At 35.8% G+C, this 27,564-nt stretch overlaps 2 protein-coding genes across 13 annotated transcripts in view; one reads left to right on the plus strand and one right to left on the minus strand.

The window, feature by feature from the left end:
• LOC115455890 (protein madd-4) overlaps positions 1-27,564 on the minus strand; it is a 416,434-nt gene that overhangs the window by 61,586 nt on the left and 327,284 nt on the right. For all 11 annotated transcript variants that reach the window (XM_037445350.1, XM_037445344.1, XM_037445332.1 and 8 more), the window contains 2 exons: positions 15,023-15,118; positions 2,902-3,045 (listed from right to left, as the gene is read on the minus strand). In XM_037445350.1, the coding sequence (XP_037301247.1) occupies positions 2,902-3,045; positions 15,023-15,118 (240 nt within the window). The remainder of the gene's footprint in view (positions 1-2,901; positions 3,046-15,022; positions 15,119-27,564) is intronic.
• LOC115455895 (cilia- and flagella-associated protein 298-A) lies at positions 20,890-23,379 on the plus strand. 2 transcript variants are annotated; one of them, XM_030184686.1, is made up of 4 exons: positions 20,890-21,231; positions 21,564-21,734; positions 22,036-22,279; positions 22,536-23,379. In XM_030184686.1, the coding sequence occupies exons 1-4, from the start codon at positions 21,025-21,027 to the stop codon at positions 22,790-22,792; spliced, it is 879 nt and encodes a 292-aa protein (XP_030040546.1). In that variant the 5' UTR covers positions 20,890-21,024; the 3' UTR covers positions 22,793-23,379. The 2 variants fall into 2 exon arrangements, with proteins under 2 accessions (XP_030040546.1, XP_030040547.1); XM_030184687.1 differs by having other exon boundaries at positions 22,587-23,379.

The following is a 27,564-nucleotide window of genomic DNA, read 5'->3' on the forward strand; positions in this document are numbered from 1 at the left end:
TTCATTTAATATACTAAAATAGAACTGGTATTTTGAATTACTACTTAACAAGATTGCTACAAGCAAGACATTGCAAGACCTACGCATAATAGAATTAGGGTTTTAATTAACTATTGTCTTGTCATTTGATATAAATGTTTATTATGTTAATTTTGAATTGAAAATGTTTGTTACTCTTAACCCACTTGTATTTATTTCAAAGACGTCAACACAAGCATAGAGCAGGAAACATTTTACCTTAGTTTTTATAACAGTTCAGTTTCGTGAAAATTTACATATAAAAATTACTTACACGCATTAATTTGCAGCACCCATTCTGTCAATCGCTGACAGTTATTTAAAAGAACTGAAAGTTATGAAATATTAATAATGTCGTTAAGTTTTATTAAATTTTCTAATGTTCAGTTCAACTTCGTTAATTTTTCTTTCATAAGAACCTTCTCTTGACATTAATAACGTTCACGTGTGATAGGATGACCAAGGGAAATAGAGATTCATTTTTATATATAAATAATATGTAGATTTGCCAGAAAAGTGTTATTCTGATTCAAAAAGCGAGATCTGAGTTGCTTGGGATTCGAGTTTGTGTCCCATGGCAATGTTTAATTCGCTAGATGCATATTTGTCTTATCGGCGATAAAGTTATAAACTTACTATGTTGCACTTCAGCAGTAAAACGAAATTATCTATTCTGGTCACCCCGTGATCTAACGTTACGCAACTGGGGCATTTAAATAAATTGCGATATTACATAGTGGCAGTCTTTGCCAATTTATAACGGCTATGGCACGATTCCAATGTCTAGCGAATGGAGTGCAATTTACCAAATTCGGTGCTCAATTATCGACATGGGGACGGAAATGCGTTGACATTAAATTGTTTGTTCTATATAATATATATTTTTTTATATACTTGACTATTCCCTCCCAGTAGTAGAGGAGGCCCGTGCCCAATAGTGGGACAGTACATAATACAAGGCTGATATTATTATTATTATATACTTTATTTTTTGAGTTCATAATAGTTTGTATGGTGAAGGAAAACATCGTGAGGAAACCTGTATACATGACAATATCTCTACAGGAATTCTGAGGCTATGTGAAGTCTACCAATCCGCACTAGGCCAGCGCGGTGAAATAAGGCCTAATCCATTTCTGTTATAGGGGGCCTGTGCCCAGCAGTGGTACAGTACTTATATAATACAGGGCTGATATTATTATTATAATAGGTTATCTATCTATTTCTTGTCTCGCTGTTAGCATTGTAGAAAAATATTAGGTACACTACTATAAAATGAAATAGTTTCAAGATAAATAAAATGTCTTTGTATGAAATTTGCAGTCACTGTAAGAATTTCGGCAACTCACATTCATGATAGTAATGTGCCTCTAAAACAAGATGCCAACTTGTGCCTCACCTTAACATAACTCTACTTCACGATATCCAGAGATCATTTTTACGTCCGAATGCTAATTATTAGGACGTTCAACCGCCAGAGAGCAACTGTTATTCTGTTGTTAGAGATGCCAATGTTTTACAAGATAATAGTAGTCTTACGATGCATTTACTTGTCTGCGAGTGGCTTGGGAACGATTATAGCAAGTTCGCGATGTTGTGACTCCGACTGTATAACTAGTTTGTTAAACCAACTATTGTAAGTTACTAGTTCGTTTCTAGGATAAGTAAATGTATTGTTAAAGGAATAATTTAGTTTTGTACTCGGAAAATATTTTTTTGGATTAAGTCTTTATGTCCATAGAACAAGCGTTCAAAAAAATAAACAAAAAAAATCGGTCAATTATTAATAGGAATAAAGAGTAGGCTGGCGAAAAAAAGACACATTTTAGTGTTTCCTTTTCATGTGTCGTAAGAGTGACTAGGTTTTTTAAATAACATGAATTTTAGCGTTTTATGATATCCAGAACGTTGCTTTGTTCGTAAACATACTTGAAGACATAATACACGCGATATTCAACGCTAGCTACAACAGATTATATGCTAAAAAACAAACGCTAAACTGCACATTTATGTGTGACATAACAAAGTCATACTGGTTGCTAAGGTTACTACAATTAAGTTCAAAATAAAACAAAAGGATTGTAATTTCAAACGTAGCCGGAATTATAGCGGTTAATTCCGGAACGCGACTCTCCGGAACAGTTCAACGGTACGGAATTTTTCATTTTTACAATAACTGCTATGCGGACATACCAGCAAATAGCTACATTGAGTCAAAGTACAGTAAACCTTGTATGTAGATGCTAAATGAATGAATTACAAAGTAAAGATAGACATTGCGAGTCTTTTTTTCCTTTCAGGGGTAGAAAAACATAAAACATGGCGAGGTTTTTATTTACCTGGTATATGAATATAAATATACCTCGTAATGAGGATGCTGTACTTTATAGTCTCGGGTGTTTTATATTAACTGAATACAAATATTTAACACTGGTGTGTTTGAAGCGTGAAATTTACCCACGGATTTTTGATACAACACAAGGAATTACTAAGAATGCATATCCAGCAAATCGACCCCTGAGCAGGTCAAAATTTCGCCAGCTAGGTAAGGTCCCATGAATACGGGGCGACGGTATCTTAATTCACACAATTCTACACGATTAGACACTCAAGAAAACTTATAGAAGACTTGTGACTTTCATACAAAAAGGTGTGCTTAGGATGTGACCTTTAGTAGTCTTATTGAGCGCAAGATGTAAAACCCATGATAATGGCCGTGGCAAGAGCGTAGCGTTCTGGGATCACTTTGTGTGTATCCAGTTCGAACAAGCCGGCATAATTATAGCGACAAGAGAGATAATCATCTCTCGTCAATCGATAATCGGACATTCTACTTACCAGTTACAATGGTCATTTTGCTGTGTTTTTAAAAATTTAACTCACCTGCATATTGCATATCTTGTACCGCACCGGCTCGCCGCGGCAGCCCGCTGGTGAGGAGCAGGTCCTCAATTGCCTGGAGACGCCTCCGTCACAGGTCCGCGAGCAAAGCGACCACTCGCTCCATTGCGACCATCCGCCACGATCCTGGGAATGGTATATCATCTATATTACCATTTCTATCATAATATAGCTTAGGGGCCGTTCAAGTATTACGTAACGCAATTTTTGAATATTTTTGACCTCCCACCCCCGCATGTAACGCGCCGTAACGTTTTCCTGTACGTTTCTCCCCCCCCACCCCCCGCCTCAAAAAGTTATGTAACTAAAGCAGTTTGCGAAGGGTGAACATTTTTAAAAGGTAACCCGAGGCAAAAAATGCCTCAGGTAACGGATATATCGCGACCAAATTAACAGAAAAAAAAACAAAGACAAACGACAATAAACCTAAAAGGGAAGCCGGTAGGAATCGAGTTGTATAGACGCTTCGCCACTGCTCTAAAGTGACAATTTTTTTGTAATATTCACAATTATTTTACGCTAATTACCGGAAAGTCGCTAAAATACCTTTGTTATTATCTATGTACATAACCCTTTGTACAAGACCACCCTCCCGCCCTTGTAACGCATACATACATACATACATAACATCACGCATTTATCCCCGAAGGGGTATGCAGAGGCGCAACTAGGGCACCCACTTTTCGCCAAGTATGTTCCGTCCCATGATGTGATAGGGGGAGAGTCTATCGCCATATCGGGCACAAATTCCAGACTCCGGGCTGATACTGATAAGAAAAACCCAAACATCACTTTGCCCGACCCGGGATTAGAACCCAGGACCTCAGAGCGCTAGTGTACCAGACATGTAATACAACTACGCCACCGAGGCCTTGTAACGCATCATAACGTTTTACATGACTCCCCCCAAATTGCGTTACCTAATACTTGAACGGCCCCTAATAGCCACTGACTATCACGAAATTCTCTAGCTATGAAAAATTTTGCACCAGTTATGCTAGATTCAGCAATACCTTTACCGCAATAAAAGATTTGTATAGTTCCCGGAATAAGAGTAGCCACAATTTTCACAGTAGTCAATGGAATTTAGTCGGGATCGGTTCAAGCGTTTTGGAGTTTGACCCAATAAAAAGCTTAAAGACAAGCGTTTAGGTTATAGTAGAGTCCACATTCAATAGATATTGTCATTTTTTATAGCTTTGAATGACGATACGACCTTGCCATTCGTCTGATGGTAAGCGATACGACCGCCATAAACAGTAGAAATACCATCCACCAACTTGAATTACAAAATATGTTCTTTAAACTGGACATTGTGATGGTACCTACTAAGGCTAACTCTCACATATGAGAGACCTGCTACCAGAAGTTTAATGAAAACGCCTTATACGGCAATAAAAAGAAATGTGCGTCTATATTCCCATCGTTTGCATTTGACCAGGCTCCGAATACCGTCGCATCATTATTCCTGTCAGACGTTATGCTAAAACGTCACGCACCACGCTAAATCTCTTTTTCCAACAATCTAATACGCGTACATTTAAAGCGAGCTGCGTTTGCGCGTTTTTTTTAAGATTTTTTGTTATTAGTTATGAATTAGGTTGAGATTTAATTATGTATTGATAAGACTATATCTGGAAGGGTAGGCAGAAAAACAAATAATTATTTCATGGTTATGGCGCAAAGTATATTTCACATTGTATCGAACACATCCAATTCAAGTTAAAATATTATAACTGATTAGGAAAACTTAGATAGGATTATCAGACCTTTGATATTCTTGGTGTTTCATAAGTTACAATAATAAACTTCTGTGACTATCCAAAACTCTGCTAGGGCAAGTGTGGACATACCTCGAAACACACTCTCTACGTAATCTCATATTATAAAGAGCCTAGATCATCAGTACAAATATATTCACAGGTCATAAACCAAACCAAACACTTACAAACATTTGTCCCTCGAAATCAAATGTAAAGCATCAATACCAACCAATTTCAAGTTTTTCACCCATAATCGAGCGGCTATCGGATACTCACAATAGCTGGCTAAATATTTTTAATGGAGTTCCATTGAGCAGCCGGAGAATTGGTAGTCTCGGAATATTGGTCCATTTCCGAATTATTGCGCGGACTCGGCGACGGTTAGCCTCCGCGTTGGTGAAAAGAGTTTTGCGAATTTGGAAACATACGGTACGGTGTTTTGTGGCGAAACGTTTAATGTTATGCTAGGTTAGATGTACGGAAAATATGTTGTTCGGTTGTCGTAAATATTGTTTTAACAAGCTACTTGTAACTAACGGCATGGTTTCGCACATTTTTTCTGGAATGAAAGTAATCGAATCATAATTAAAAATAGCCTTCTATAGCCCAAGGAGTACAGCTTTACTTCCTTTTAGACTACGCTGATGCCAAACTGGAGTTCTCAATGATTGGCATACACTCGTAAATTTACAGCAGACTTTCATTTCATAACAAAATGTTTAATATGTAATCAAATAAGTACAAAGACAACTTAATCACACAAAATATTGAAACCGCAAATCATAATTCTCGGAAAAATTAACGCAACGTACCCGCCTGGGGAACACGTCCGTATGTTTCCAACATGTCGGATGGATTACGCGAGTCGGAAAATTCGATAAAAAGGGCACGGCCCCACTGTTTGTATTGACTGTGTCAAGTTTGTTGAGCTCTCGTACTGTACGCGCGGGCGCTTCTACCGCCCGGTATGGCTCCGTTAATCTTATTACTTTTATCTGAGGATCTTTCAGCGATAATATTAGTGAATGATTTAGAGGTGATTCAATTGTCAGATAAAAGATTTCTATCAAAGTAGCTTTTGCTCGCGGGTTTGACAGCGTGAAAGAGTTTTCCGGGATAAAAATCCCGCTATATATTTTCCTGGGATAGAAAGTAGCCTATAACCTTCCTAGGGTCTTAAACTATCTCCATATCAAATTTCATAAAAATCCGTTATGCAGATTTTGAGAAAATTGATATAATTAGACAGAGAAGGGGACATTGTTTTATGACATATACAGATATATTATAACCTAACTAAATATAAAGTAAGATAATTGAACTATTTTGTTCATGTAACTAGATTTTTTATGAAAATGAAATCTTTTATATCATGATTGTAAAATACTAATTTAAAATTAACAAACCATAAAAGAAATAATTTAGAGGAAATTATTTATTCTTTTATGAGGCTTATAAAAATCTAAATATGATCAATGTAATTTAGGCTGTCATTCGTATTATGTTTTTTTTATATTGGTTGCTAAATTGTCTTTTATAATTAAATCTCTTATTTCATATTAGCTTTCTTTCTTATGGAATTGAGAATTAGTAATATATTGTCAATTAATTATTGTCTATGAAACTACATTTTCTGTGATATTTGCAATGGTTATAAATATTATTAAGAAGCGGGTAGTTGTAATGAATATTGTTTGAGCCAAATAAAATAATAAATCAGTTCTCAACAGACCATCCGTGTGTTTGCTTACTTCAATATTAATTACTTATCGCATAATCGAACATTCTATTGAGCAATAATAGCATTATGTCTCCGAGGACGTGAGCCAAATATAGAACTTGAAGACAAAGCTAAGTGCAATAACTAGTCAAATCATAAACAAGCAAAACTGATCAGCATTCAGAATCAGACGGGACCAATGCAACACAGTGATAATACGCTACGAATTTACAATCAATCGTAGCTTCTTAGCCGGAGCTACGGCGTAGTAAAGCGTAGCGCTTGCTACAAATTTGCATGAGCGCTCGAATGTGTGAACTATGCTAATATATTTCTTACAAACTTTGGAATAGAATGGAATGAAATGGAATCAAGCTCTAGAAGCTACAAAGTTTTTATTTAAATAATGTATTCTTTAAAGGATTCTATTATACCAAGAAATGTTAAAGAATTGAAAAATAATAACCATTTATAATTGAAAAGTAATTTCTTAGCTTTTTGCATTGTTTAAAAACATTAGCCTCGGGAGCTTGAGCATCGTCGCTAAACAAAGTGAACGAAGGCTTAGGTGCTTCAGCTATAATAAAACTGAAAGCAATTAACCGAAGTGTACTCTGATTATAAAAGGTTCTTGACTAGAAGTTTCGAGAGGAAAGGACAGTCTAAGCTTGTCGTTCGCATGGTGAAATGGAATTATGGGATGTTATTACAATTTTTATCGATGTATTTATATATAAAAGGTGCGATAGGTTAGTTGAGAGTGTAATGGCCTGCCGAGACGAATGTCTGTAGATTCAAACCCCAACGACATGCACCGGTGATTTCCCTAAAATCATGTGTTTATTCTTTGTGAATTATGGCTTGCTTTAAGGGTGAATGAAATCTGTATATCTGAGAAGTTGTCCATAAGAATTTCGAAGGTATGTGAAGTCAGCCAACCCGCACTAGTCCCTTGTGGTTGACTAAGCCCTATACCCTGTTAGTAGGACAGGAGGTCCGTACCCTGCAGTGGGGCAGTATATAATACAGAGCTGATATCAGATTATTTATATTGACGTAGGTAGGTATTTTTAATTATGAACCTTGATACCTTTAAAATAAAGTTTATTTAATATAGCTAGAAAGAATATCGAAATATTTAAGTTACTTTCATCGTTTAATTTGAGACATAATTACCAAACGGACAGAGTTCATTTTACAGTGTTCAGGTTTGGAGACGAGCGTTTTGAGGAGATGCGAAGAAATTCGTGTTAGATAAACAGCTCTTGTGATATACGACTGGCATAATTCTGGCGACCGTCGAGGGACGAAACGTCTCCCGTTTGTCGACTTTATATTTGGAGTACTCTGTATGCCGTGCAAGAGTGGCATCCTTAGAGCTAGGGCTGTAAAAACCTGTAGCAATGAGGAAACTTCGAGTAGGTTTTGGGTTGCCCGTGTGGTTAAGCATTGCAACTTTGCAGCCATAATGATATTTTATGTTTACGCGAATGTTAGACATCGAAATAGTTTTCGGTTTTATTGCGGTTTTTATATTTTAATTAGCTGAATTGACAGACGTTGTCCTGTCTTAACTATGTATGCACGCGCGCAATCTATCAATCGCTGACAGTTCTTTCAAACAATTGACAGTTATATAAAATTAATGTTTTCGTTAATTTTCTTACATTTTCAAATTTCCCGCGCAATTTTTTGAATATTTTCTTTCATAAGAACCTTCTCCTGACAATAACAAACACAACAAAAAAATTATTGTGAAATCGGTCCAGCCATTCACGCGTGATGGCGGACCAAGGGAAATAGGGATTCATTTTTATATATAGAATTTCTCCCGATGTTTCGAAGACTGCAGCCTTTATAGTCACGGGGCAGACTGAGGTGTTAATCGTCAAAAAATCAAGGTCACAATATCTACATTTTACAACTATATATTTTTTTTATTTTTACTTCTTGCAAGGTGGACAGGCGAATTAATAAAGCTAGCAGGAACACGCTGGATGCAGGCCGCTTTCGCCAGGTCCGTCTGGAAATCTTTAGGGGAGGCCTATGTTCAGCAGTGGACTTTATGTGGCTGATGATGATTTTTTTTTTAATTTGCAGTAACTTATACAAGGTAAAAAATTATATTTGTTTGTCAGAAAAATTATGTTTTTACTATAAGGGTTAAAGAACTCTATTTAATTTATTTTGCAATGCACAAACCGTTATTTTAGGTCATTATTTATTAAACTGTACCTCCCGTATGATTAAAGTATAACGACACATAACTATGTAGGACTCGGGCTGTGGTAAGTATTTATCCGATATAAATTATACACACAACACAAACATCACGCATTTTATCCCCGAAGGGGTATGCAGAGGCGCAACCATGGCACCCACTTTTCGCCAAGTGTGTTCCGTCCCATGATGTGATAGGGGGCGAGCCTATCGCCATATCGGGCGCAAATTCCAGACTCCGGGCTGATACTGAGCAGAAAAACCCAAATATCACTTTGCCCGACCCGGGATTTGAACCCAGGACCTCAGAGCACTGCCGTACCGCGCATGCAGTACAACTACGCCACCGAGGCAGTCATAAATTAATAAAGAAATGTGTATAAAGTATGTAACAAAACATTTTGTAGATCGGAAATAAATGGGCTTTATTATTATATTAACCTAGAACATGATCTAGTTGCAGTGTAAAAATTGGATTTTTTAGAAAGCGAACCCGACGCAACGTGTACTTACTAATATGCCAAAATTCGGTTTGCAAATCGTTCTAATAATAAATAGATTCTACATAAATTCTCCATAAAGGGAAGCCGGTAGGAATCGTGTTATTCGGACCTTGTCCAATCCTTCGCTACTGTTTAATTATATGACAATTTTCGTTAAAATCCTTTTTCAAATGCTTTTACGTTTATAAAATAAATATCTTTATATCAACCGACTTTTGCATAAATTATAATTATTGAACATTAACCATATGCGTCGATAGCTTAGTTGGTTGTGGAATGGACTGTCGAGACGAATGTCCGCAGGTTCAAATCCCAAGGGCACACACATCTGACTTTTCTAAAAATTTTGTCTGTATTCTTTGTGAATTATCGCTAGCTTTAACGGTGAAGGAAAACATCGTGGGGAAACCTGCATACCTGGGAAGTTTTCTATAGGGATTTCGAGGGTGAAGTCTACCAATCCGCACTAGGCCAGCGTGGTGGACTAAGGCCTAATCCCTCTCAGTAGCAGAGGAGGCCGGTGCCCAACAGTGGGACAGTATATAAAACAGGGCTGATGATGATGATGAACCATATACATGGTTTAAAATCACTGCTATATATTCCTATTTCAAACCATCAACAATAGCATATACAACTTTTCCCCTCTATTGTGTATGAAAAATGCATCCGTCTCTTTCACGCATCGCCGACCTACTTATTTTTTTTTCATTTGTCGCATTTTCTACAGCGGCGAGACTTACATGCAAACCTTACGATGTCATAATTCCTGTAAATCCTACGTATTTCTTTTCAAAAGGGTTTTATACACTTGCGATTTTTTGTCGCACGTATTACATTGCGTAAAGTCGTGGAATAAAATTAGCTCATGAATTAGATAAATTAAATACCTGGTTGATACAGCTGGCTCTAACGGTAAATTGGTACATTACGCCTATAGTCTTTAATTATATGTAAATATTCATCTAATGTAACGGTCCCAAAATTAAATAATAAACATCCAAGAATTTCTTAACAAAATATAATATGTACAATCTTGATTCAGAAAACTCCAACATCTCATCGTATGCTGTCTAATATCAGAAAATATTACCAATACAATATAACTTTGCTTATTAGAAAAAAAGGCAAAGTATAGGCGGATAACTCTAAAGACTGCGTTATAAAATGTTTCAGTCGTAAGTTTGCGCAGGACTTTATAATATAAATGCATGACGGTTTTTTTCCTTTCAAACATATTTTTACAAACTAGAGAATACAATATTTTTGTTTATGACGTTTTAGCCTACACCAGTTAAATTATTAACTCAAAGGACAAGAAAAATTATGGATCTTAAATTAAATTAGCTTTTATTTCACACTAATAAGAACCTTAATTTATAAAATTTTGTTTAACAATTAATAACAAATTTTTAAAAATTTTAACACTATAAAAACATATTTTTTTCACTTTACCTTCTAAAAATATCTTGAATTTATTATTTTAATACTTAAACAAATACTCAAAAGTTTAATTATAAATTAACCGAATTAATTATTATGTTGGGATCTTCCGACAGTAACGTTTGCAACTAACAAGACGTTTGTGAAAACTCGTGTGCCGCATTCCCTGCGCTGCAATACCCACAAATTTACAATCACAACGTACTCTCACATCAAAGGTAAGGGTGGCGCAAACTGTAAGCGATGGCGATTTCACGTCTTAAAAAAAATTATATTAAATTTTTCCTACCCACTATCAACACGGAGTCTGTAATTTGTTCCAGATATAGTGATAGACTCGTCCCCTATTACATTAAGGGACGGAATACATACGGCGAAAAGTGAGTGCACTAGTTAAGCGTCTACCCTTTCAGGAATAAAAGACGTGAGTGTGTGTGTGAGTATAAAATGTAATAACCTATATTTAGATTACGTAACTTTTTACTCTACTGACAGTTCGGAAAGCAACCTTTATCAGAGCATCACGGGCAAGAGATTCATTAGTCGGTATGCATCAGACTTTTCGTCAACCAATCACCTATACTTAAGTAAAAGGTGAATGCAGCTTCTTTGGGCATATAAACTCAATGACATTGTTTGATCCAGGACTTTACCCGACATATCCCCACAATTGTTGCACCATGGATGTACATATCTACGCTATGCAGTTGCATTGTGGTAGGTTGGCGGGATTGTTACCCTGCCGAGATTATTTTTCTATAATTTGCTTAATATTTAGAATCCAAAATAGATTAAATTTGCAAATATAACGTGCATACAGATGTTTTTTTTATCTTTGGAACCAAGCTATCTTAATTACTTATACATCAATGCATTTATCCAGTACGAAACATCAAAATGAAACCAGGAAACCGCTTTCGTCCCTCACTATGTACCGTCAACAAAACAGGCACATATGCAAATTCGCCGCCCCCGAGTTCAACTTCAATTTGTCAGTGGCGTGCTATATTTCTATTTTTACCCCCGTCTGCGCTCCCCCTTTTGTAACCAATTCGATGTCACGTCGGAATCTATGCGTAGATCTAATTAACTTTGTACTAACATGCTAGGCAACCGATATTAAAAAAGTTATTTCATTTTGAAAGGCATGAAAGGTCAGATCAGGGGCTTTATTCTCTACGACAGAGTTAACTCGAAACCCGGTAGCGTTGCGTTAACATGTACAATTACTGTGGATGGAGATTCCGTATGCCAACCTCTCCCTTAAACGCGACGCGATACGTTACGTCCTCGTTACCCACTGTGAAGATAACGTGTGGCTAAGAGAATAAGTTCCCAGAGTTGACTGTCGGTACTTATATTTTAAATAGACATGCACACAAACTCGTTCACGGCGCAAATGGTGCACCCACTTTGCTCCGTTTGTTTTTCGTCCTATGATATCATAGGGGGATAATCTATCAAAATTAAGGGCACATATCCTAGATTCCAGGCTATATTTTTTATATCACTTATTGTAATCGGAAGGCAAATAGAAATATAGGTTCAATATCAAAAGGATGCTTGCAAAAAATATACGGCGAATTGAGTATTTATGTTTTTTGAAATCGGTTTAGAATGGAGCCAGCACGCCAACCTGGCGAATGGCAACAAAGAATCCGCAAAAAAAATATTTTGAATAATTTCGACGTGCAGTATGCAAAATTCAACCCCATACATACAAAAATATCGAATTCTCGTAAAAGTTGAAAAATAATGGAGTTTCAGAACGCGATACGTTAGGATTTGAGCGAGGCGTGCGTTCCGAATGTTCGTTTTATTCCCAAAATCAAACGCACCGGTTCCGTTTATAAAACCTGTTTTTTTTCATAGCAAGTTTGACGGGCGAGATTTTGAACGTAACAACTATTAAATTAAACATTTATCAGAATATTCGACACGTGGGTTTTGCGGCCTTTACTTTAGTTATGTATTGTGAATTTTGTGGTTTCGTTTTATATATTTGTATTATATTGTTATTTGGAGTACGCCGTTGTGAAACTGAAGGTTGGGCAGAAGCTGTTTTACATTGGCTCATTTGAGATGTAGATATTTTGAGATTGGTAGCAACTTACCGTTATTAGTAAGATTACTCTTAATCCTTTATTGGCTTTATGTGGGCACAGACTTTTTAATATACTATTTAGTGCTGTAAGTACTTACTACCGTCTGAGTATAGAACCAAAACATTTTTGCTTTCTTTCATCTTTTTTTGTAACATTACTATGTTTGTACATTATAGATATTGAAGTAAAACGAATATGGGGATCTTTATTAGAGCTACAGAGGCTAGAGAGAGTATAAGGGTTTTTAGAATTTTGTTTGTCTGTCAGTATATTGTAACGCGTATCACTTTAAAACTGCTCTATGAAATTCAGTTTTACTTTCATCTATATATAAGATGTCTAACTTAGAATATTGGCTCCATTTTATCCCGGAAAAATATAAAATGAGACTTTTATTTCAGAAATATAATTCGCGCGGGCAGAACCGCTTGAAAAAAATATTTTGTGCATAAAATTCTCAGTTACCTGTAACAAAATAAAAAACCCAAACAATTTAATATCAATATTCGAACACGACACGTATACCGGTGGTAGGTCTCTCATATGTGAGAGTTCGCCTGGGTAGGTACCAACGCAATGTCTATTTCTGCCGCCAAGCAGCAGTGTGTAGCCGCTGTTTCGTTTCGGTTTGAAGGACATTGTAGCCAGTGTAACTACTGGACATAATGAGTCTTAACATCTCATGTATCAAGACGGCGAGCGCAGTAACAATAATTTGTAATTAAAGGTGTTGGATGGTGTTTCTGCTGCTTATGGGCAGTCGTTTCGCTTACCATCAGGCGAACGGCAAGCTCGTCTCGTCATTCAAAGCAGTAAAAAAACACACGAAAATATTACGTCGAAAAGCAAAAATCGCAATTCTTAAATTATAACATGTTTATCATTCTTGTTGAGTGAAAAAAATGATATGCCGACATTGCCGAAACGTGGCTTGTAATCTGAGTATGACAGACGACTTGTGAGCGAGACACTGACAAATTACGTCGGTAACTTAACGATTTAAATTCTAGACGTATTGCTAGGGCTCGTATTGTTTACTTTAATAGAGTTCTGACTAAGGGCCGCATTAATAAATGCAATTTACGATTTCTTATGTTTACTCGAAAGTTAGATAACGAAATAAAATTATTTTGCGGATTTTATTGCGGTTTCTATATTATAATTTTTTCCCGACGTTTCGAGAACTGCAGCCTTGTACACGCGGCTGACTGAGGTATAGGTCATCCGAAAACGCAAGTCATTGATTAATATATATTTATTGCTGGTTGGTTGCAACCGCCGTACAAAAGATATCAAAACCCGTCATAACGGCCCAGTGTGTTGCATTTTGGGATCTGCTGGTATATGGTATATCAGATTCCAAGCGCCAACAAGTCATCTCTCGATATTTTATTCAACGCCCTTCCACTTGCCATCAGGTATAGTGGAGTATTGTATTGTATATACATAAAAAATAAATCAATTCTTTGATATATACGAGTAGTGCGTAGCAACAAAGGTAGTTAATATGAACAGGAATATATTTCCAGTAAAAGTAACAATACAAGTTATTGTTACTTTTATCAAATTTATATGTGTTGTGGTATCACTCATTGCTTTTAATGTTTTCTTTTACATTTAATTAAATAACTAGTCTTCAGTGGCGAAAGGTGAAATCTTCCAAAAGGTGTCCCAACATAATATATAAGTACTAATATGCATAAATGTGGTCTGTAAATAGTTCTATTCGCTCTCTTAATAAAATAATGACCTATACCAAAATTATTAATTTGTGGGAGTCGTGCAAAAACTTATTTTTGTATGCCATCTTTTTTATTTCTCCCTTTTTTCAAGCTATAGCTTTCATTTTTTACTTATCATTAACAATTCCAATTACATAGCAACTTAAAAAAAAGGTCGCAAACAGAAATGAGATTTTTGACGATTCCCACAAATTAACAGTTTTGGAATAGGTTGTGTTATTAAGATAGCGTAATGATAATTAGATTCTACATCAATTCTACATTAAGAGAAGCCGGCAGGAGTAGGGGTATTTCGCACTCTTAATAAAATAATAACCTATTTCAAAATCGTTAATTTGTGGCAGTCGTCGGAAAACTATTTTTTGTTTGCTACCTTTTTTAAGTTGCTATAAAATTGAGCTTATTAAAGATAGGTACAAAATGAAACCTATAGCATGAAAAAGAAAGGGAAAAAACTAAAAGGTCGCAAACAGAAATTGGTTCTTTGACGATTGCCACAAATTGGCGATTTTGGAATGGGTCATTATTTTATTAAGAGTGCGGTATGGAACCATCGCCACTGCTAGTCATCAGTCTCAAATGTCATTAAATAAAAACAATATTTTACCTTGCCATGATGTGTGGTGTTGTCGTGCGCCTCGACGATCTCAGGGTCTTCGGTAGATATGTCGTGCCCATGCCTGTGGGACGCGCACACTGGAATCTGGAACAAGGTATATTGAATTCAGATCATGCGATAAATAAGCCCGTCACTTAGGTGCTGCGCAGACGGTTTTATATATTGACGTATATTCTATAGACACGAACGTCCATATAAACTATTTGTTCAAATCTGAACTAAAATGGCAATCAAAACGTCACTGTTATAACTTATTTATTCATTTGAACAACAAATAATTTTACTTATATGACTAATATTTTTATTTACATCCAGGTTTGAACTTATACTCGCGTTTTTATATTATGAGCGCCACTCCGTACACAACCACAAGCATCAATATTGACACTATACTAAAATCAGTTTTTAAGATGGATTACAGTTCAATTCAGTTGAACACAGTGAATGTTCGGAACGCTAAATCTAGTACGTAATACATATAATTCTATGGTTTTTTATGACCCTTCACTGTAAGATCAGATAGAAGAAGATAATCATAAGTTCTACATACATGATACAAATTTAGTGGCAAAACTACGTATTCATAATTTAGCCAGTATCATTTTATTAAAAGCGCCTGTAGCCTAGTGGGGTGTGGAACGGACTGCCGAGACGAATGTCGGCAGGTTCAAAGCCCAAGGGCACACACCTCTGACTTTTCTAAAATGATTTGTGTTTTCTTTATGAATTATCGTTTGCTTTAACGGTGAAGGAAAACATCGTGAGGAAACCTGTATACCTGAGAAGTTCTCTATAGGAATTTTGAAGGTGTTTAAAGTCTACCAATTCCCACTAGGCCAGCTTAGTGGACTAAGGCCTGATCCCTCTCAGTAATGGAGGAGGCCCGTGCCCAGCAATGGGACATATATTGTCCCACAGTACACACACACACTGGGCTGATATTATTATTCTTTATTATAGTAGTGCGCTTGAATTCACCCCTATATCACTTATTTTCGCAATCCAGATCACAATACCCAATCACTTAAATTCAATAAAACAACAGTCTATATAGGAAAATACAATCTATAAAACAAAAATATAACCAGGATTCCGCTCCGGTTACGCGCGAAGCCAATTTAGATTAAGGCGATAATACCTTAACATCGGATCTAAAAGAATAAAGTTTACGTAACTTGCCAACTATTTTTATTGGTAGATGTGTTAACTGATTTTATACGAGTTCCATGTTTTGTTATCGCATATCTGAGGTCATTTATTTGGTTTTACAATAGATTTAAATAACTTTATTGGACAATAAATTGTTATTGAGAAAAGGATACTTTAATTCTCTGGTAGTCAATTAAAACGAGAATGGAATAACCATTTTCTAAGGTTCGAGGTATTTATAAACTTTAAAATAGCTTTGTAGGTGTTTAAGCTGTTTATTTTTATGTTTTCTAAGAAAACAATAATTCGACGTTGTATGCTGCGAAATTCTATTTTAATATTTACTTTAACATGAATGAATGAATTTCTGATAAAGGAATTTCGGCCATGGTGGCCAATCTCAACGTTGGTCAACCAAGTACGCAGGAGATATAGTGCACAAGTGTGTGCGCAATACAAAGGTGCACTCTCTGTTCCTTCACTCTCATAATTCGATGAGAAAGCAATCCGAAAAGACCGTAGAGAGATCAGGCGCAGGATCAACGGCTTTACATGCTTTCCGAGGCACGGAGGTATCACACCGCGTTTAAAATATTAATTATAATTATAATTTGAATGACGAGATTAGCTTGCCGTTCGCCTGATGGTATGTGATACCACTGCCCATGAACAGAAGAAACACCATTCAACACCTTGAATTACAAAGTATCATTAGGTAGTCCACTGCGCTCCTCATCCTGGGACATGAGATGTTAAGTCATATTACGTCCATTAATTACACTGGCTACAATGTCCTTCAAACTGGAACACAACAGGGACTACATACTACAGCTTGGCGGCAGAAATACACATAGCTATGGTACCTCACCGGACTGTCACAAATGAGAGACCTATCACCAGTAAATTAGCAATAAACGTGACTAATATGTCAAGCCAGTTACTACGTAATACAATTTAATAGCGTCTGCGCGCCGCATTACTGAATAAACTGCATACCTTATTTAGTATTTACTCGGGCTATTGAAAAAACTTCACCGTACCGTCCAGTCGAGTTTGTTTATCGACTCGATGAAGCTACCGATATCTATGTACTGAACCGGGTCGGATAAGCGATTGTATCTGCGTTTCATATCGAAAAGAATATCCGGATGAAATTGGGATTCGTTATGTATGGTCTGTCGGTGGCCTGTTATTTAAATTTGTTTTTATCCTGCATTGTAAAGTGAATTCACGGTAGTTGAAAGTAAAATCAAATTGCAATACTACTAGTGGTAGGTTCCTCGTATGGGAGGAACTGTATGGGTAGATACCATCGCAATTTCTTTTTCTACCGCCATGAAGCAATTTGCATGCACTATTGAGTACCGGTTTGAAGGACATTGTAGCGCAATTACTGGGCCCTATGAGATTTAGCTTCTTATGTCATAGAGTGACAAGCAGTTTGGAGTATCATGTATTTTGTTATTAAAAGTCCTGTAGGGTGTTGCTACTGTTTTCGCTCGCTTCGACTTAGTAAAAAATGTAGTCCATGATATGACAGTTTTAATAGTATGTTAAATAGGATTGTTTATATCAATTTTATAGCAGAATACCAAACAAATTTTTGACCTGGTATTTGGCTTAAATCATAGCCAGAAGCATGGGCGACTGATCTTTAAGGAGAAGGAATGACGTTTCCAACGACTTCGGTAATCTTACTTACTCTGTGAAATGCTGGAATACAACTATTACTTCACAAACAACGTTGCAAATCGGTATATGTATACCTACCTACTGCAGAAACAGAAATATAATTTGTAATTTCAAATTACATGTCTAATAACAACTAACTTAAGGTTTATTTTAGTTTACGTTCTTCGAATCAGGTCAACGTGAAAGACCAATCGAAAATTATGATTGGTAGGGGCATATCGGCTTGGGTAGCTGGGTAGGTACAGAGCTAATGCGCCGTGAGTGACCAGTGGGTCGGATAATGTGGGCATGTCCCCTGCACGCTATCGAGTTGTGACTGTATTTTTACGTCATGTAGGCACACGCTATAGTGTTACATAAATCATTTTTGGGGTAGGCAGAAGTAGTTCATGACATTAAGGCAATGTTAAATCATATAGAATTGGGAACGTGTCCATTGCCATTTACGAGATACAAGTCTAAATTCGGTACTGATATTTTTCTGCCCACAACCTCGCAGTGTAGAAATTCATCTAACTAAAGTTATAAAGCAAATTGCCAATATCTAAAAATTATAATATTTTTTTTCCAATATCTGATTTGAATTTAATAGCCTATATTTTGAAATTAAACTAATTTTCCGGATTCTATCGCGGTTTTTTGTTTTTTATTTTTCTCCCGACGTTTCGAAGACTTTGCAGCCTTCATGGTCACGGGGGGACTGAACAAAAAACCAGAGTGGCTGAAAACCAGCGCTGGCTGAGTTTCACAGCTCAGACAGCAGTTAGCTGAGCCACTTCCTTTTGCCATTTTTATTTGTAAGATTGATTTGTTTTTTTTTTTTTTATTTCTGTAATAGTTTTAATTTTGGCAATAAACGTTTTTATTATTTATTATTATTATTATTATTAGATTGCTTTTGGTTGCGGCTTCGCCTGCGTGAAGTAGTTTTCCGGGATAAAAGTCCCGCTATATATTTTCCCGAGATAGAAAGTAGCCTATAACCTTCCAGGGTGTTAAACTATCTCCATACCAAATTTCATAAAAATCCGTTCAGAAGATTTTGAGAAAATCGATAACATACAGACAGACAGAAAAGGGATAAATTATAAACATATTGATACTAATATGTCAGATTACGAAACTTGGTAATTTTTTAAGGAAAAATTATTATGGTAATAATAACAAGTATGTACCTTAAAATTAAACAATTTTTTTTGCAACCTTCCTGCCTCCTCCCCCCTCCCTTAAAACGAAGGCTGCAATGAAGGCTCAAACGCCAGGAGAAAATTAAATTATAAAAACCGCGATAAAATCCGAAAAATAGTTTAATTTTAACTTCTAACATTCGCGTAAACATAACAAATCATTAAGCATATACCTATTGACTTGAATTTACATTAATTAAATCAATTATCTATTTCTCAAAACACTGTAATACAATACTATAAATATCTTCATAATAAATAGGCAACTTTGTAATATTGTTAACAAAGAATACTTTTAACTATTGAACTGAATATGATTTTTTTTTTAAATCATTGAAAATGCATACATATCGTATATAAAAGTAGCTGTATTTCAATTTGATTACTTTATTCCGGGTAAATCTTTCACGTAAAGCGAAATTAAATTCGAATGGTGAAAGGGTTTATTTATTTGTTCCAGAAATCAAAATAACGTATATTTTTATTTAGTAAAAGCGTATTTTTTATAAAAATAAACACACAACATTCCTGTAGGGGTCGGCCGAGGCGCGACTAGGGCACCCACTTTTTACCGTATGTGTTCCGTCCCATGATGTGATAAGGGGTAGTATTACTGCCATATGCTGAGATTCCAAACGCCGGTTTGATACTGAGCCTTTACAATGAATTCAATTTCGAAAACATAATCAGCCTTAGCAATGCTTAATTGGAACATATAATTGGAAACAAACATAATAAATAAATTTATTTATTTAAACTTAAACTCCGAGTTTGGTGGAATAAAACAATATATTTTTGGCAATATAGGAGTATCTGTTGCTGAACTAGAAAGAACCTGTATTTTGGTCTACAACGGTACTCTTCTGGAGATATAATTAAGTATCTAACAACCCACATCACGCATTTAACCCCAAAGGTATATGCAGAGGCGTAACCAGTGCACTCACTTTTCGCCAAGTGCATTCCGTCCCATGATGTGATAGGGGGCGATCCTATCGCCATATCAGGCAATTAATGCTAATTAAGTATCTAATAATGTCTAATTTAATAGCTATTTTATTACAAGAAAAACTCAATTGTGTACAAGTCCTCTGTTTGTGTGTTGTATTAATGAACGTGTTTGTGTACATACGTATTACGGTGTCATGAAACTAGTGAAATCTCGATACAAAAATCTACATTTTAATTAACGAACAATCGGTGGTCGCATAATAGGCGCAATTAATTTTACCCGCTGAAGCGGCGGTGCGTGCCTTGTCGATGCGTCGCGGCATTGCCGACTAGAGCCATTGTTAACCTTTCCCATACAACGATAGCATTCTTTATGCCGGATAATTGTTATTGTCCATTTTAGTAATTAGTTTGTTTTCAGCTTTGTTAGTTTGGAATTAGTTAAGCTACTAGTTTAAATGGTATCACAAAAAATATAATGGTTATTTGAAAATATAGCGTGCGTTTGATGCCACATTCTGTTTCATAATAAATAATTGTTTACCCTCTCTATTTTGTATTTATAATTACTTTCTTAGGGGCCGGTACAAAAAGGATTGGCGAATTTACTTTAGTTGGTTTTCGTAGATAATCCTAAGACAAAAAACTTTGGAGGTAGTAACGCCAAACAGAATTATTTTACATGTACTATCTTACATATTAAAAGTCAAACACACCCGCGAATTGAGAATTTTTTCCTTTTTTGGAAGTCGGTTAAAATTACTTTACAGAAGTTTACTCAGTTCATGAGTCTTTTTCACATAATCTAATCGAATTTAATGCTGTTTTGTCAATATTTGAAACACTGAACATTCAAACACGATTGTCACTATGGATACGACGTTCCCATAGCAACTCATTTGATCGATAAACATCGTTTAAAAGTTTCCTTCTAACGTAGTATAATATTCTCTTTGATTTTCCTTTGCATCTTACGTAGTCAGTTTCTTTAGATCTCGCAGATTCAACAACATGGTCATACTTCACGTTAAGAGAGGTGATGAAAGCCAATTCCTGTACGAAACTGATGTTGAGAAAGCAGTGGATGAAGTAGTCCAAGATATGGTGGCGATCTTCAATGGACGGTTGAAGGTGACAAGGATCTGCTATGAGTTCGAAGAGTTGTGGAAGCACGGGACCTTCTTGCCTCCTGAGATGCAGGGTCTAACGGATGAGCAGGTAGATAATTCTGTTTTATACTAGGAGTTTTTGTTTGCTATAGATATGGATTGTAGTTATTAGGTTTTTGTAGGCAGGTTGGAAAATTTCTGGCAGTGGCTGAGATGAAAATGTTTCTTCGGAAACTTTTCTTAGATACTTTTAATATAAGACCTGTATTTTGTTGTAGGACAAAGAATATATTTCTTTAATATGTGTAGATATGATACTCAAGATAAAAGATGTAATTCTAAATATCAAACCTAACCTAACAGGGCAGGTTTCCTAACCTAAGAATTGCTGTATATTGTTCTTTCAATTAAAAAATTAATGATGCCAAAATTCTTCCACAGATTAAAGAACTGAAGCTAGAAGACCCATGGGCCAGTCGCTGTGCCCCGCAAGGCTACGTGTTTGCCAAAGACGACATGGGCCGCAGATGTGGATATGCTCCACCACCCAATTTACAAGAAGTGCTGAAGAAAGCTGCCGAAACCGCCAAGGAATTTGTTAGCAAGAAACATGTAAGAATTTGAAGTGATCATGCGCTCGGAGTTACACATTACTTTAGTTCTTTTCAATTTATAATCCTGTTTTCTGTATTTTTAGTTTCTGAAATAATATTTGCGAACTTTCATTTTCAAGCTCGGTGTAATTCAGCCATATTTTTTTATGGTAAAGCGTTACGCTATGCTTTAAAATGTAAGCTTCAACGACGCGTTCAACAGCTAGAGATTATAATAAGAGGTCTTATATTATAAACATCTCAAATTCTATCAAAACTAAAACACGTGAATTAACATTTTACTTTTCACCAATTTCTAGGTCGACCTGCGCAAATGCTTAACTCAAAAGGACGTGGCTAGGGCATTGGATGAGCTCCGTGGGGCGACTAAGATAGTGTTTCCAGCTGGACTGCCGCCCCACGACCCTGTACGCATGGAGTTGGATAATGTGGAAGACCTGACTGGAACCCAGGCTGCTAACGAAGTGATTGATCCTTCTAGAGCTTGTGTTTGGGCTTGTGGGAAGAAATTTTTGAACGGGAATAAGCTGAGTGATCATTTAGGTACATGTGTTGATAATTTCTTTATTGGTATCTCATTTTTGTTATGTAATAATGTTGTCTTATTGCCAAGTCCGCGTTCAAATTTTATTTATTGTAGTTTACATCTCAATATCGATATAAAATCTAAACGAGTGTTTGTAATATCCTTTACATTATTATGTTTCTTATTCTTACTTTTAAACTTCATTTGAAATACATACATACGTAAACAAGGATGACTTATAAATCTAAATTGACTTGAAAGTATCAATTCCAGGCAAAAACAACAAATCAAAAGTGACGGTTAAACTATGTTCGAGTTCCGAAGGTGCGCCCGGTCGAGAGCCAGTCATGACAGAAGACGAACGCAAGCAGCTGATGCTTCACGCCTACAGGAAACAGGAGGAGTGGAAGAAACTGGAGCAAGATGAGGATGACAGTTATCTGGATTCCAAGTGGGCTGATGGACAAGGCCTGAAGAGGCAGCTGAACGGGCTCAACAATATCTCTTGGAAACCAGTTGTTAAAAATTGATCGAATCTAAACTTCAGAATAGATGGTACAATATTCAATAAGGTATTTTAGATCTTAGTTAGACGAAGCTCTTTGTTATGCTAGGAAGATAGTTTACTGAAGTTATTTGATTGGAGCTTTTGTTATGAAAATATTTCCAATTATATTCATCAAAACAATGTATCCGATATTAGCGCTATATATCGACATTATACGAATTTGCGATTTACTATAAACAAAACAATATCAAATAACAGTTTTTCAGTATAACCCATAGCATCATATTAGTGTAGGAATTTTACTACAGTCGTTGCAAAATAAATAACTTAGTTGGAATTATATATTTTTTCTGTAGAAGTTGATTTATTATTTCAAGCTAGGAAAACAACTGCCGTAGCAATTTCAATTATCTTTTAATGTCGAGTACTAATTAAAAACCTAAGTAAATATTTTCAATTGTTTTTTGTTGTTTTCTCTTGAATTGCGTAGTTTCTGTTCATCTTAAGTGGCAAACTATCTTCCAACTTTATATTTGTATTTGCCTTGTCAATTTTATTATGTATTTTAGTATGAATAAATAGAGTAATAAATTTGAGTTTTAATCATTCTTTTGGCATTTTATTTGTGTCTAATATTGTAGTACAAATATAGTTAAAGTAGTGATAGTAAAATTAGAATATTGATTGCCAATATGTCAATAAAAGCATTTAATTCTAAACATAATTAATACATAATTTATTCATTTAAAAAACTAACAGTCTTTTTTTGGCCTAGAAAAAAAAACTATTGCCACGCCAGATGGTGCATACTGCTAGCAATTCCAGAGTTTCAGCCCCAGCTGCTGCCTACTGTCATACATAAGCCGATATCTTATTTACTAAATAAGTAGGTAGGTTAATAAATTCACTGCATATTTATCAACTATACCGTCAACCCGATTCCTGAGAGGCGTTTGCGTCTCGCTGAAAATCGGTTTAAATGAAATGACGCCTTAATAACGCGTTTGAATAAAATTTCCACACGAGTTCTCGCGCACCTACACGCCGTCTATTAGCTTTGTGAGATATGCGGCATTATCTAAGCGACACACTGGCTTATTGTTTGTACAATTTGTTTTACCCGAATAGCAAACACCGAACACAAGGTGTCAAAACCCACTATAGTTGCCCACGTAGATGTGTCACGTACAGGGATCAGCCGGTGTTGGTCAGGTTTCAAACAGGCTGGTATAATCATCTTTCGTTATTCGACACTTTATTTGGACTCCACTCTACCATTAGGTGCAGTGGAAACATTATAATCTGAGTAGTTCTATAGGAATTTCGAAGATGTGTGAAGTCTATCAATCCGCACTAGGCCAGCGTGGTGGACTAAGGCCTAATCCCTCTCAGTAGTAGAGGAGGCCTGTGCCCAGCAGTGGAACAGTATGTAATACAGGGCTGATATTATATTATTATTATAATTACAGTTGCCCGATCTACACGGCCGTGTGACACGCACAGCCATTTTCAAAGCCATACGTCATTCTTATGATTTCTTTTATGTGGGATCACATCATGCTGTGAATCATCCATCATATTATAGTCATCAGCGTCGACGTAGCCTTGTGACGTGATATCATTGTAGAAACAAAATGTAAGGTCCCTGCGTTATTAATGAAAACAGTACAATTTCAAAAAATCTACAGCATTTAAAATAAAAATGTCCTTTGTGATTGTGTTTTTATTAATTAAAATTCATTACATTTTTTGTCTGGGAAAATAAAATGCTGTGAAGAATATTATTTTTCAAGGATAAAATATAGTCTCTATTTTAATTCAAGACTTTATCTATATGAAAATTTTCATATGAATTAATTATGTGGTATTTTTTTGACCGTCATTCGAATAATATGCAAGCATATAATGTTCATTATCAGGATTATGTACTATAACTGTATGATATATCTACTTATTTATAAGACATGTACGCATTTTAAGTTTATTTACCTGAATCTAGTCAAGTATAAACACATCGAGAGTTCTATTCGAATGGTTTTTCGCTTTAACGCAGTAATCACTCAACTGAAAAATTGAAAGTAACGTCATATTTTCAGAATTTGAAGAATTAATATTCATCTGTTTACTGTATATATTTACCGTCTACGTTTACTGTTCAATGAGCTTTAAATGGACGAATTTAAACCCTTTTCTTTATTTACCGTAAAAAAAAAATCTGCAACTACCTAATGTACCCCTTTTACCAAGATTTTACGTTATTTTTGTATTGTAGGGCGCAAACGAGCATAGGGTTCACCTGATGGTTAATGATCAGCGCCCATAAACATTTGCAATACTAGGGGACATAGTATTGCAAATGTTGGACACAATGCTTTGCCGTCCTTTTAGGTGGATATACGTTTTTTGTTTGAAAGTCGCCAGGTCGTATCTTTCCGGAAATGCTGTTCTGAAATTACTTTTAAAAATTTACTGAAGCCATACTAAAATACTACTTAATAATAGACCAAAGAGAGTCTTTAATTACCAACTCAGCAGAGTAATATTGTAGAAAATGTATTCGGAATTTTATTCGCTAGATGGCGTGTCTATCGTTAGCTACTTGTATTCTAACTTAAGACGATCGATCGTATAAAAAAAAACGTGCGTGCTACATCATTATTTATCTGTACAATTATCTTAATTACCCATTTTCCGCTATGATGAAAATGAAAATCATCCACAACCACGATTTGGCAAAAAAAATATCTGTTCTGGCAACTTCTATGGTCTACTTTAACGACGTTTCTATTGTTGCATATATACAGTAATTATTATTAACTTGTTTTGGCGTTAAGTGATTAAGAATTGTTTACATAGTTGTCAAAAACATCACGGGTTTCCTACTTTAAACCTTATTAAGAGGCAAGATGGCGGATTTCGACTTACAGCTGATCGATTAAATTTGTATTTTAACAAGCATAGCTTTGCGAAATATTTATAAGTAAGACTAATGTCTTAGCTAAAGCAGGGACATGTGTTTACGTTTGCTGTTAGTATATTTTTCTTAAAATCTCCCCCTCCCCTGTCCCGGTTCTGACGTCATGATCGCCGGGCTCATTAGTGGAGACAATCCGGATGTAAGCTCGCAGGAGGTTTAACGCTTGTCGCGAGCATGTAATCCTGTAATATACCAGTGCTGATTTATGACAGTTAATCATGAAGACGTAGGGTTAAAAAAATGTTAAAGATATCTCTCATTTTTGAACGTTTGAGCGTCTTATACTATTATTTTGGAACGGTATTCTATAGATATAACAACGAATATCTATTTCTCTTGGTCATCGCATCATGGAACGGATGGAACAGTTTCGCTAATTCTTTTTTTGTTGTGTTCATTATTGTGTGGAGAAGGTTTTTATGAAAGAAAAAATTGAGGAAAGAAACTTTAAGAAATTTTAATAATAATATTAATTTTACACAACTGTCAGTTGTTTGAAATAACTGTCAGAGATTGACGGAATGCGCGCTGCAAATTCATAGTAAAAACAGGATGTCCGTCAGGTCAGCTAGTAGTACAAATAAAAACCATAAAATTTTCCATAACACGAACGTCCCAGTACTATACGAGGTGGCACAACGTCGTAATTTGGCCTAAATTATAAACTTTATTGACAATAAAATACTAACTATTGGTCAAGTACAAGTTAAACCATCGTCTTGCGTATCACAAACGCACCATGCCAGAACAACACCGACCAGCCTACGTTCGATACCCATTGTTGCCAGTTATCTGCAGTCGGCACGCATTGACGGCACGTCTCATTGAATCCCACGTTTGAATACAGTCGGGTTGCACTCGGACGGCTCTAGGGAGTGTTGTGGGGGTCATACTGATTTTCCATTGAAGCTTGTCTTGGATTAAATGCCTATAACACTCGGGGGTAGTGTAGCTTCCTAATAGTGAAAAAAAAAATCAAAATCGGTTTAGTAGTTTCTGAGCTTAGCGCGTACGAATAAAATTTTCAGCTTTTTATATTAGTATAGATTTTAAGTCGTAGAGATCATGTATCTTGTTTTTAAAAAATGAATGTACTACACAACTACTGATTCGACTGAAAAATTCTATTAGTGTTGGATAACCCATTTATCGAGGAAGGCTATAGGCTATGTAACATTACGCTGTGACCTATAGGAACGGAGGATCAGCGAAAAATGTTGTAGAAACGGCGGACATTGATTCCTTTTGAGAGCTTGCGTTGCGTGCGCTACATTAACGGTTAAAGCTACGCAACAATAATGTATGATGATATTGTTCCTCTTAAAAAGTTCTAAAAAATATTATTATTATAAAACAAAGTCTCCTGACCCATCTGTCTAACTGTCTGAAAGCGATAAACTCAAAAACTATGCAACATGTTTCTATGAAATTTGGTATGGGGATAGTTGGGACCCTGGAAAGGCACTTTCTGTCCCGGTAAAATATAAATCGGGACTTTTATTCCGGAAAACTCTCACGAAGGCAAAGCCGTAAGTAAAAGTACTTAGATAAAATGCGTGTGTGTGTTGGAAAATTGTAACTGGGTGGTATAATGCCAATGTTTTATTTCTAATTCCGATCCAGTTACATCGCCTATTCCTTCGTCTATGTTTGAGGATCCGTGAATAATGATATTGCTCGTGCAGCTTGGACGATGTTTCTCCAAAATTAAGTCTATTTGTTGCCGCATAAAGCACCATAGAAAAGAAAATATATTAATTATACTGAAAGTGAAACTCTAAAAATAGGATCACACTTAAATCTTTCAGAAATGTACA

The sequence above is a fragment of the Manduca sexta genome, chromosome 5, assembly GCF_014839805.1.
Source record: "Manduca sexta isolate Smith_Timp_Sample1 chromosome 5, JHU_Msex_v1.0, whole genome shotgun sequence".
In the NCBI taxonomy this organism is placed as follows: Eukaryota; Metazoa; Arthropoda; class Insecta; order Lepidoptera; family Sphingidae; genus Manduca; species Manduca sexta.

What these genes read in the sequence shown, in the direction of transcription:
- LOC115455895 (XM_030184686.1), top strand. Translation starts at nt 21,025, where the DNA reads ATGGTCATACTTCACGTTAAGAGAGGTGATGAAAGCCAATTCCTGTAC. An exon ending in AGGGTCTAACGGATGAGCAG is followed by an intron (nt 21,232 to 21,563) that starts GTAGATAATTCT and finishes ATTCTTCCACAG; the next exon opens with ATTAAAGAACTGAAGCTAGA. An exon ending in TAAGCTGAGTGATCATTTAG is followed by an intron (nt 22,280 to 22,535) that starts GTACATGTGTTG and finishes TATCAATTCCAG; the next exon opens with GCAAAAACAACAAATCAAAA.